The sequence below is a fragment of the Phacochoerus africanus genome, chromosome 1 (genome assembly GCF_016906955.1).
Source record: "Phacochoerus africanus isolate WHEZ1 chromosome 1, ROS_Pafr_v1, whole genome shotgun sequence".
Lineage (NCBI taxonomy): Eukaryota > Metazoa > Chordata > Mammalia > Artiodactyla > Suidae > Phacochoerus > Phacochoerus africanus.
The window spans coordinates 114,987,584-115,000,595 of NC_062544.1; the positions used below are offsets into that span (position 1 = coordinate 114,987,584).

The window sequence follows — 13,012 nt, forward strand, 5'->3', positions numbered from 1 at the left end:
GCAAATAATAACTTACATTTTAAAAACCAAAATACTTAACTCTAGAATGACAAAAATCTAATTAGTATTTATTGCAAGACAACTTCCTCCACTAGGGTGATGGGGAAAGAATGTGAGCTTTGCAGCTTCACTGTATCATCTAAGTGATAGGGAAAATATTTAGAGTAAATAAAGAGTAAATGCTTGGTATAGGAGTTCCTGTCACGGCGCAGTGGTTAATGAATCCGACTAGGAACCATGGGGTTGAGGGTTCGATCCCTGGCCTTGCTCAGTAGGTTAAGGATCTGGCATTGCCGTGAGCTATGGTGTGGGTCGCAGACGTGGCTCGGATCCTGAGTTGCTGTGGCTCTGGTGTAGGCCGGTGGCTACAGCTCTGATTAGACCCCTAGCCTGGGAACCTCCATATGCCTCAGGAGCGGCTCAGGAAAAGACAAAAAGACCCCCCCCCCAAAAAAAAAAGAAAAAAGAAAAAAAGTAAATGCTTGGTATGGGAGGGCTATCTTTGTTCATCTAGCAGTCCTATTTTGGAAATCGCCTAAATATCTAAAGCTGTAGCTTAATCAAATTAATCTTTTAGAAATTTGGATTTTTCACAGTGAGTTATTTCTCTTAAAAAAGTACACACACACACACACACACACACACACTTGGATCATGGTGTTTTACAAAACAGTTTCTCTCCTAGTACAGCAGTATTCAGGTCTTAGTTTTCATATATGTGTATTAAATTTAGAATTTCTTGGCGTTCCGGTTGTGGCTCAGGGGGTTAAGAACCCGACTAGTATCCATGAGGATGTGGGTTCGATCCCTGGCCTTGCCCAGTGGGTTAAGGATCTGGTGTTACAGGGAGCTGTGGGATAGGTTGCAAATGTGGTTTGGATCTGGTGTTGCTGTGGCTGTGGCCTAGGGTGGCAGCTGCAGCTACAATCTGACCCTTAGCCTGACAACTTCCATATGCAGCAGGTGAGGCCCTAAAAAAGGAAAAAACAATTTTAGAATTTCTTGCCACATGTATATGCAATCCACAAGACATGAATTCCAAATCTATTTGGGGGATAGAACTAGTCTATTAACATCCTTAGGTTGGAACTTTCATTCAGCTGGCCTAGCCACTTCCAAGTGAAAAAGGAATAGAGGAATACTCAGCAGTATTACTCGCAGCATTCAGGTGAAATGCTTAACTAATGCTTTGGAGATCATTCAAAATATGCCCATGAGCACAGATGGCAGTACAGCCCTAAACTGTAAGGGGAACAGAACCAAAGGGATTTGCAAAGTGATATTAGAGGAAAACGGTTTTTTTTTTACCAACACTTTGTATTAAAAGTGTGGTCATGTTTCAGGAGCTTATAAGCATGATAAAAACACATCCAGGCCACCTGTCTCTTCTAACCACCAACAGCTATTTGAAATGGGTTACACTGATTTATGATATAGAACATGCTTTCCTTGCCTTCCACCATCAGTAACAATTCTGCAATTTCAACTTCAGCCTGCATTTCTACCCATGCTGAGGACGTGTTAGGAATCCCTGACTGCCAGCCTTGGGTAAGACGTGCATGTCAGGTTGTAGTGTGACTACACTCACCTTCTGTGTTAATGCATCCTGAGCCCTGAACCACAGTCTGGCCAGTGATTTTTGCCTCCACCCAAGAAGCTTTCTTCCCTTAGACTGACAGCTGTAGCCTTATCAGCATCAAATCAAGGCTTGCAGAAATTAAACCTGCTTGAAACTAACATCTGACACAGGCTTTAACAGAACAACCAAACCTGGTTAATCCAAATCACTTTGCAAACTCCATTTTTATTTGGATTAAAAAGCTTTAGATGAACAAACATATGATACATACATATTATAAGACTAGTTACCACTTAAATCTCTTTTGATACAGAAATCAGAATAAACCAAGTTTTAATCAGGTCTGAAAATGTTCAAGTTCAAAAGTCAGTAACACCAATTTGGAGATTTTACACAAAGAAGTGTCCCTGCCCAATTCTTCCTCAGAGGAAGAGAAGGGTGGGTTCAAAAACAAAGCAATTCAAGGCCTTTAAATCAGCTGGCTGACATACTGTTTTAAACCTATAGGTCTTTTCCCCACATAAACAAAATTTTTTTCCATATGAACTTATATTTTGAAAACATTTAGGCCATTATACTTTCTCAGCTGCATTACTACAGTTCCTAAAACTCAGGAGAAAAAAAAGATGTATAGTTCACTTGCACTTTTTAAAGTCAGGACTTTTTTTTTTCTTTTTTTCTTTTTCTCTTTTTGGTTTTTCTTTCTTGGAAGATGGCTGATCTCAAATCTTATATCCTAAATAGTAACTGATATTCTCCAAGTTAATATACAGAAAGACATGATTCTAAAATAAATACATAGAGTTTTTTTTTTTTTTTTTTTTAAACTTAATTAGGGCCTGCCTAGTGGCCCCCTGGCCCGGCTCTACACTGCCTTAGGGAAGCCCCTGGCTGGATCTATGGTTCCTACAGCACCTCTAGACACTGAGAAGGAGCCTGGAGGAGGAGTGCTCTGGCTTCTAATGCCCCACATAGGCCACAGTGAAGAGTTTTTAGAGGCTCCCCAAAGAAGTCTCTTCCAGACCTTAAAAAGGGAAATAAAATGGGTGTATGAAATAAATAAATAACTTAACCAAAATTAAATTTCAGGTTCTTTGGTGTAATTCAATGATGTCTAGAAATAAAATCACCTGATTGTATTATATAGTCCATGATGATTCAATGGCCCAAATAACCAGGAACTGAATTTTTTTAAATCTGATTCAGTTTAACAATAAGGTACTGACATACTATTGCAATATATTTTTTTTCCAAGTTCAGAATTATTTAAAATACTTGATGCAAATTGAGATCCAGTGGTTGACTACAGGCAACTAAATTACAAGGGCCTCTTGTATTTAAAATATCTGGATACAAGAGACTTTGTTTCAAGCTACACTCTTGTCCCCATGATTTAGCAAGAATGGTAATTAAATGTCCAGGTATTGATTCATACCAGATTAGAAGAAAAAAAGTATCCTTTGAGAGTCACCCTCTCAATTCATAAACAGCAGTGGAAGCTCTACCACAATGGCAACCACCTTGTTACAATAAAGCAGACTTCAAAAACATTGAGTGAAATACTGTTGCATGTTTGACACTTTCTACCTGTCTGGGTATTACATAATGCCTCCAAATGTTTTTACTGGGGTCATATAAGAGAGATATGGTCATCAAACCCAAGTGTTTGGGGATCTGTAATGGTCTTTTTAGTGAGCATTTTCTTAATTAAATTATGACTCCTTTCTCCTGAAATTCAAAAGCACAAGCTAAAATTTAAAAATTATTTTAGAAAGTCTTAAATTTCCGGTTGAGAATTTTAACTCTGAAACTTAGAAGAAAAAAAATGCCGCATCTGATGAGGAAATAAAGAATAAAAAAACATATTTGCATATGCAGGCAATCTATCCTTTTACAATTATGCTTCTGACATAGCTCATATATAATTAATGCACTCCCTTCCCTATGTTAGGTTAGGTGTTATGTTTAAAAATAAATCACCTCCATAAACACTGCAATGTTTTCTTCAAGATGAACTTCAATGATTTTCAATGTAAGAGATTTAAAGTTTTAAATCATCTAACATGTATAGGAATTAACTGTGAATTCATTATAAATAGATCAAAAGTACCCTTAAACTTACCTGCCAAGGCTAATAAATACAATTCAGGGTTGTGCACATGTTCTGCAAAATTAACTGACACCAGAGATGTCTAACTCAGCACAAGAAAAAGCGCTCTCTCCCTTCAGGTGTCCGGGAGATGCACTAGCTGTAAAAGGATGCAGAGCGCAGACTTCAGATCTCTGACTTAATAGAGCAAAGGTGCCATGTCTGCCAAACGTCTATAACCTAATAACCTTTCACTTCAGCTATAAGAAACAATTTTTGCAAAAGTGGCGTAAGATATTTAGGCACATGAAACAGACATAAGTACACTCCCCTCTCTAAGATGTAAACTAGGACCAACTTCACATTTCATTGTCAACTTAAACTAATCTGTAAACTCTTATGTGTGTGGTTTTTTTTGTTTGTTTGTTCTTTTATTAAAAAACAAAAACAAAAACAAAACAAAAACAAACACCAAAAACCCCAAGCCAAGACAAAACCTTTGATGGTTTCAGTTCTATGGCAACAAGTAAAAAGATAAAACTCCAAGTCTACTTATACAACCAATTATGAAACTGGTTTTAAACGAAGGAAACATATGCAAAAAAATCTTTTGTGTATTTGATAAAGTCAACTTAATATAACAAAAACAAATTGAAATAGCTTATTAAAAGTGTCCTTATATAAAAATGGCCTTGTGATGTACAGTAAAATGCAATAAAAATTATCATCCTTTGTTCCTCCCCCCACCCCCAGTAACTAAAATGGCTACTATTCCACAAAACTCTTTATGCTTCTATAAAAGAAATGTAATTGATGTGATTAAAGGTTTTCTAGATTGTATGCTTGGCGAATGTTGAGGGTGTCTCGGAGCATCAGATCCCGAAGGCGCCAAAGGGCATCTGCCATGGTGGTGTGGGCCCCTTTACTTTTCAGCCAGTGAGAGGGGAGGCGGCTCTCCTGTTCTTTTGACAAATGGACATCACGTCTTCGTGCTGAAAGTTAAAGTGCATAAAAAGAAATATAAATAGGATTTTAAAAAATTTTTTTGGCCACCCCATGGCATATGGTGTTCCCAGGCAGGGGATCAAATACGAGCTGGACTTGTGACTTATGCCATAGCTATGGCAACACTGGATCCTTAACCTACCGCCGCGCCAGGCTGGGGATTGAATCTGTGTCCCTGCTGCTAAAGAGACCATGGATACTGTTGAGCCACAGCAGGAACTCCAGGAATTTTTTTTTTTTTTTAGGGCCTCACTAGTGGCATATGGAAGTTCCTCGGAATCAGAGCTACAGCTGCCAGCCTACGCCACAGCCACAGCAATGAGGGATCCCAGCCCCATCTGTGACCTACACCACAGCTCACGCCAATGCTGGATCCCTAATCCGCTGAGTGAGGGCATGGATCGAACCTGCATTCTCACAGATCCTGGTTGGGTTTGTTAACCACTGAGCCACAAAGTGAACTCCCAACTACAGGAATTTTAAGGTAACAAATTTTCCTTCAGTCTTGAGGTCTGACAGATTTATTAAAATTTAAAACATTTATTATTTATTAAATATTATGAATTTTAACTCTGTAGCATATTTCCAAGCAAGTTTCTTATATAGTTTCATTAGGTATCTTGGTTTTTAGAAAACTACTTCACTTAGGTATGAGGCTACCTAGCCAAGGATGTCTCATTTTACACTTTGTAGTTTAGAAATTAACTAATTTCTGGGAGTTCCCTGGTGGCCTGTTGGTTAAGAATCTGGCATAGTCACTGCTGTGGCGTGGGTTCAATTACTGGTTTGAGAACTTCTACATGTCAATGCAGGCGTGGCCCACTCCCTCAAAAGAAATTAATTAATCAATCTAACTTCTAACAATGACTTCGTAAAAGAGCTTCAGAATATAACATAATTACTAGAATGGGAATGTGAGAGTTGCACAAACACCTAAAAGATAATATTTTGTTGTAGGCACTCCTGATATTTAATAATTACTTCAATATTAACAAAAATTCCTAAGAAGGCAAATGTGAAGAAACGAAAAACTTTCTACTTTCTTAAAAGAAATCAAATTATTAAATGTGGCTTAGAAATGAAGAATGAATAGAAACTAAATATCCTTCCTGAAACTAGGCAAGTTATTTTAGTATGCAATGAAAATACGTTAAGTGTGCTGAACTAAATTAATAAGTTGATAGGTTAATAGAAATGTTTTCTAATATTATCTTTTTTAAAAACTAAGGTGAAATAATTAAAAAAAATTTTTTTGGTCTTTTTAGGGCCGCACCTTAGGCATATGGAAGTTCCTAGGCTAGGGGTCAAATCGGAGCTGTAGCTGCCAGCCTATGCCACAGCAATGCCAGATCCAAGCCTGGTCTATGGCCTGCACTGCAGCTCATGGCAGTGCCGGATCCTTAACCCACTGAGTGAAGCCAGGGATCGAACCCGCATCCTCATGGCTACTAGTCAGGTTTGTTACTGTTGAGCCACTATGGGAACTCCCTGAAATAACTTTTAATTTATCCAAATGCATCAATGCAATGCCCAAATGCCTGAAAAATAACTGAAAAAATTCAGAATATACTTAAGAAGATGGCATTGATGTTTGACAAAACTAAGCTATGAAATTCAGCGAAAAAAATACTTGTGATGTCAATATATAAAGAAGCTCTAAACACTTCTAGTAAACATACGACTTACTTATACTGAGAAACCTCAGTTTGGGTTCCAGAACACAATAAAGTGATTCACATGAATTTTTCAGTTTCCCAAGTGCATGTACAAGTTATGCTTACAGTACACTGTGTATATTAAGTATGCAACAGCATTATGTATAAAAGAGTATATATCTAAATTTAAAAAGATTACATTGCTAAAAAACACTGTTATCTAAGCCCTCAGCAAGTCATAATCTTTTTGAAATAGCAACATCAAAGACCACTGATCACAGACCACCATAACAAATAATGAAAAAATTTGAAATATTGCAAAAATTATGAAAACGTGACACAGAAACACAAAGCAAGCACATGCAGTTGGAAAAATGGTGCTGACAAACTTGCTTGACACAGGGTTGCCACAAACCTTTAATCTGAAACAAATGCAGTATCTGAGAAGCACAATAAAGCAAGGTGTAATAAAATGAGCTATGCCTATATAGGAAAAATGGGTATTTATCCTATGCAATAATATGCCAATAGCAGCAAGAGGACTTTGGTAAAGCATGGATTTTGAAAAGGCTTCTTGAGAAGGACTCTCCTTACCTGCCAGAGTCTGGTCCCACTTGCTAATGCTGTTGGACTCAGCACTGAGTCCTTCAATGTATTTTAGGTAGGCCTCTGAATGGAGAAGCCGTTGGGTCTTCGGTGGGGGAGCCACAAACATTGGCGTTGTTGGCTGCTGTATGACAGGGGGGCCAGTTGGATGTGGGCCAGGATATGGAGGTGGTGCCTGCTGCCCTGGAGGCCCCAAAACACCTACCTGAAAGAGTACAGACACATGGTGGGGAAAAAGATACTCAGCACATGCTCTGAGAAAAGAGGATAACTTGAATTCTGTTGAGGCCTAGAAAAATCCAACTTGGAAGCTCACCTGCTGTCCATACGGACTTCCACCTGGTGCTGGAGTCCCTACCATAGGGGCCACTCCTTGGTTCATCACACCTATAATTCAGAATTATAGGCACAATTAGAGGCTCTGGTTTGAGAAGATTGAAAAACTACTGTCTGATAAGAAATGCCATTCATAATGCAAACCTACGATCTCTGCCCTGAGTCTCTGTGGATAGGAACCCTAAGCACTCAAAACAGGCAATTTCTATAAGGAATTTTCTATATGTAGCATTCATATAGAAAATTCATATTTTTTTCATCTTCTAGGTACTTTAAATACAAAACTAGTACAACCTGTCAGATATACATTAATTATTCATGGCTTAGAAATGATATGAACTCTGCATAAAATTCTAGTTATTTCCCTATAGTCAGAATACACCTCTATTTTCAAGGTAATTTTCTTTTGACAGCAGTTTCCTGAAACTGAAGCTCATGTTTAATTTCAGTGGTAATGCAGTGCAACCAGGCTCAGCTGTATGCAGTGTATTAGGACAGTAGGGACACAAGGGAAAGGTTGAGGAAGTGCATGGTTAAATGACCTTTGTGGAAGCTGGGGATATATTCTTGCTGTCCCCTCACAGGTCACTAGTACCTCTGGTTTCTAACTGGAGTCACTAATGCTGGCAGAGAGGGGACACTGACATCTGATAGAGTGACACTTTGAAAAGGGATCATCTGGAAGCAGAGCAGACTTGGTGCTATGACTTCAAATGCAAAATGACAAAGCGAAAAAGAAAGATTTCATGGTTCTACTATATTTGTACTATGTATAAAATAAAATTCCCTTGGTGACTCCTCATAAACAATTTGTCTCAAAACGAGTTCTGCCTCACAGGTCCTAGCTGATGATAATGCAATGTCCTAAATTTAATGTCTAGGGCTATTTTATTCTCTTTTATAAAAGAGAGAAATAGGCAAGGAACCCAGCTCATTAAAAACTAATAAACTACAACTAAAACCCTGGAGAGCTGTTGTTTTAACCTTAAACAAGTCCAGCTTGCTGCACAGAAGGATCAATAGGAGCTAACTTCATATTCTACAGTTTCTCTGGAGTCAAAAGGTTGATATTTTGACGAGGCAGAACCAGCCCACTATTCTAAGGTTCAGAATTGCTAACTATCACTCCCAAGAAGTATTAGAAAAGAGTAAGTGAAAACAAGCTTTCTGTTTACAAAGCAGAAATTTTTATATTCCAAGGATCCAGAAGGGTACCTGGATCACAATGGTAGGATCCTAACACTTATTTTTGAGTGAGTGAAGAGGCTGCAATGGGTAAGTTGCTGCGCCAGCAACATATTATTAACCCCTGCCTCCCAAAGACACTCACCTACCTTAAATCTCGCAACTCAGTGGGCATCCCTGAGCTGCCGGTAACAATCTTTGCAGGGCAGCACAAACAAATCAACAACTAATCCCCTATGCTTCCTCTGTTTACAAATGCCACGCCAGGGGCAACTGGTGAGAATGCAGGCTAAGTCACCGGGGAGCTCACTGAATCTTTCTCTCCTTGAAGCCTGATCAGAAGTGTAAGCGTGTGTAGGCACTAAGAGGGGTTCTTCCCTGACTTCCTATCATCAGGAGAGTGGTGCCTCCTTCAAATGCATTTAGAATCTGAAGGGGGGGGGTGGAATGGAGAGAGCTGTCCCTCAATACCTATCAGAACATGCTACCTGGAGGGTCCTGGCCTTGGTTGTGGCTCCCATTGAGTACCACATGCACCCGGAAGTCAACTCCAGGCTAGTCTGATTGTTCAGTCAGATACTCGGTGCCAAGGGGAGAGGGCATAGCACAAAGGCCAATTGTGCCTATCACAGGGACCATCAATTTTATGACTGACATTTGCTGCAAGAGCAACTCACACATAGTCCACCATTTCCATAATGAAATACCACTCCGACAAACCTTTTCTCCTCTGGGTTACGTCTAGAGCAAACACTTCTGTGGAGTCATGGTCATTGTCTGTGTGTTGCTGGAGGCTCTAAGCCAAGCCACCAGGTTTGCTCACCCTACACACTGCTGGGTACACCTTCTGAAGGATTGCTTGAAACTCTTTATAGCTCTGGATTGGTAGGTCTAATACTGTTTTAACAGATCTGCCATGATGTTTTGTCATCTGGGCCGGGGCTTTTTAAATTTCACTTCTTCTTTCTTTGGCCGCATCGCAGCATGTGGAAATTCCAGGGACTGAACCTGTACCACAGAAGTGATAACACCGGATCCTCAACCTGGTAGGCCACCAGGGAACTCCCTGCGTTTGGTCTTTAGCTAATATTTTGGATGATGGACCAAATTCTATTATAAGTCATTTTAAGGTCACATTCCCTCCAACTAGATTATAGCTAAGGGTCAGTTCTTTCGCATATGATGGCACTTAATATGAGAACTTGTGATCTTCCTTTCATAATAATCTTTCAATTTACTATTTAATTATAAGGTAAAACTGTAGCTTTTTCTGGACTTCATTTATATGCTTCTATATGAAATAACTTCTGAGTTTCTGTCGATAGACAAACCAGTGTCTACAGTTAGTAGAGGGGGCTATGCTGTTCTTTAAAATGTTATGTCATGCTTCTCTGGGGACTCGGGTACAGAAAACTAGTTCAGTACAAATTTGTTCTCTCCTCCTTTTTATTCCTTGACTGAAGGATTTCTAAAGAGTTCTACATTAGTGACTTAGAAGGGCTGTTTGAAAAGCAGGAGATGGGGCAGGGAATCTACACAGAGGACTCTGTGAGATAAGAACTGAATCGGAGGAAGAAATGCACTCAGGAGCAAAAAGTGTTTTTTATATGTCACTCGGAACTAACAATTTGGTAATCTTCATTCACTGATAAAGAGAGCAAAGCATAACCTTCTAGGCTGTGTTTGGCTTTCTGAGCACATGAGAAATTGTTCTGAATGATTTTAGAGTACACCTCCTGCCCCTTGACCTGCTGAGTCTGGTTCCTGCCATGTGCCCCGTGCTGCTGCTAGACAGCCAGGTGCCCTAGAACACAAGTGCTGAGCCACCTGCTCAACACACAGGACAGGCTCTGCTGCTGACACTTCTGGGATTCTCAGTGAGGGAAGGCCTGCCCACATGTAGCAAGTACCTCCTGGAACAACTGGTTGAGGGAGGAAAAAGAGAGTATGAAGATGAGATTAATGAGCGAATGAGGATGAAGTTCTTACCCGGTGGTGGGATGCCCGAGAGGCCAGGCACACCTGGCGGAAGATGGTGGGGTGGAGGCCCCCCAGGGTGAAGTGGCTGCATGCTGCCCATGCTAACAAGGCCATCAACTGGGCCCTGCAAAGGTGGAAGGCCTGGCGGATAGCCACCCATCATGCCTTGAAGGACACAACAAATTTCAGACATGCATCATTAACATGCAACATGAGCTAAGTAATAACAACACCCTTACCCCAACATGCACTAATAATGAATAAAAGCGCCCTTAGTACTGCATGATAAAACGGCAATTAGTGCAATTATTTTGTTGTAATAATGAACAAAATTAAAAGTTACAAATATGAAATACAACATTTTTGGATGAATTAGTACTTAGTATATGATTATTTGTAGTTATTTTCCCTGGGATAAATATGCTACATGTTTTCAGTTAAATAATAAGAAAGAGGAGTTCTAGTAACAGCCTTCACAAGGTCATGATTATTGCAGACTGTTCAAAAAGAGTGACCAGTTCTGCCGACTGTGATTCCACTGAACAGTAGACAACCCATCATTCCACTCTGCCACACTCATATGCCTATCCTGGGTACACATGAGGGGAAACTGGAATGGAGGGAAATGAGGCGCACAAGCCCTGAACACAAAGCATGGTTCTCCCGTATGGAGGAGGTGGGCAAGAATTTTTCAAGACTTCTATACCCAGTGCTTCTCCCTTCTAGCTCCACCACTGCTGGTAAGAATGGATCATGCTTAGGCTTGAGCTGGGAACAGCTGAGAGCTGTCACAATGAATGATGTTTCATCTATAGATCTCAAAACTTGATAAAATAAAGATAAAACCTAAACCCTCCCAAGCCTATCTAAGCCCAGGTCACTCAGTAGCCTGCATGCAGACCTCAGGAGGAATGGCTGGAGAATCAGGCTCTGCTGATACGAGAAAATGCCAATTGTCATCATTGCTCCAAGTTCACAAATGTCCTCACAAAAAACTTAGGTTAACAGGGAACATTTTAAATGAGGTATGGAATTTCTGTGAACAGAGGTTTTTCTTCCTTTATTTTCAAAGTGCATCTTCACAACACAAAATATTTTCTGCTGGCTAGGGAAGAGTCTCAAGAAACAAGTATTTTTTAGCAAAAAGAATGAAAGGAAGAAAGTAATTTCAAAAGGTCAAAGACTCACCTATCAAAAGAACTTTAAAGCCACATGATATTTTTTTAAGCAGGAAAAACAACCTGATTTTTCTGGGATTTGAAATGATCACAATGAAGAAAACAAAAGATTCCCCAAAATGCAATCACCTTTGGTCATAGCTTCTTGCACAAAGGGAGGATTGAGGGATTGGTGCCAAACCTCAGTTTTATATAATACTCTTTGTAGAGGGATGCTGGGAAACTCCAGATGCTAAGAATTTTACTTTTTAATTTTCCCTGAAGAATTATTTAAACAAGGTATTTATCGAAGTTTAGTCTTTGAAGCTATAAAATTACTAGAAATTCTGAAATTGGTTCAGCTTGCCTCATTAATCGTATCTAGGCTAAGAAACTTACACAAACCAATAAAACAAATTTTAAATAATAATACCTCTGTACATAAAATAGGATTATGAGTTTCATTTTTTAAAAATGAGAGTTGAGAGAGTAAAAACTGCTTTTGAACAGACATCATCAACTTAAACATGAGGAGATCCAATGCTACCAAACTGCCTTTTAACCACACCACCAGATAGAGCTTTTGGGATAAGTATGTGGGAATTTAAGAACGTTAGGAGGCTTTGCTTTCAATTACAAAAGCCCATCTGAACACAGCCTTCACAGGCTGTGATTGAAGAAATTATTAAGAATCAAAAGATATGACACTTGTCTTCATTAAACTGTACTTTGGCATTTATTATCCCAGTCACATGTGTTCAAATGAGCTTCAATGCTTGTAAGCAAAGCTGGTCTCAGACAGCAACATGGCTAAGACTTAATTTCTATGCAACCTGTAAACCCATGAAAAATCACCATCTTAGCTGTAAAGTTCCCATTGCGGACCAAAGGCTGGTTACTGTACAGAACGCTTGCCCTTCACTCCCATGGCCCAGAAGTCTGGGCAGCATATGCTCAACAATGGAGTAAGGGCTTGCTGGAAGGGGGCTTCACTTTCCTTACCCATCAGAGCTCTATAATGATATTCCCCAACAGGGAGCTAAAATGCTGCAGCTGCTGTTTTTTAGTGTTTTTAGCAGTTTGAATTCATTTTGTTAATGTGTCCCTGGGCTGTTTAGTCAAGGGCACAGTGCTATAATATCACACATCAAATAGAACAAAAGACAATGTTAATGAGGGAATTCTAACTTTCAAAGTCCCCATGTTCAAGGTCTGATTTCTAAAATCCTCTGGAACCCCATTAACCAAAATGGGCCATGGAATAGAGCAGGCGATTATGAGATTTGTTAGATCAACATCAGTTACACTGAAAGTACTGAAAGCCATGATTCAGATGTGCTTTGGCGAGTGCAACTGCTGAGTTCAGCGATAGTGCATTTGAGAACTTGCCATCACAAAAGGTAGGAGCGACAATGGAAAA

The 13,012-nt window shown here is 39.6% G+C and overlaps 1 protein-coding gene across 15 annotated transcripts in view; it reads right to left on the minus strand.

The window, feature by feature from the left end:
- Positions 1–1,784: 1,784 nt before the first annotated feature.
- PBRM1 (polybromo 1) overlaps positions 1,785–13,012 on the minus strand; it is a 128,872-nt gene continuing 117,644 nt past the window's right edge. For 10 of the 15 annotated variants that reach the window (XM_047776411.1, XM_047776354.1, XM_047776372.1 and 7 more), the window contains 4 exons: positions 10,445–10,600; positions 7,251–7,321; positions 6,923–7,139; positions 1,785–4,660 (listed from right to left, as the gene is read on the minus strand). In XM_047776411.1, the coding sequence (XP_047632367.1) occupies positions 4,488–4,660; positions 6,923–7,139; positions 7,251–7,321; positions 10,445–10,600 (617 nt within the window). In that variant the 3' untranslated portion in view covers positions 1,785–4,487. The remainder of the gene's footprint in view (positions 4,661–6,922; positions 7,140–7,250; positions 7,322–10,444; positions 10,601–13,012) is intronic. The other 5 variants (XM_047776391.1, XM_047776462.1, XM_047776419.1 and 2 more) reach the window with 1 other exon arrangement.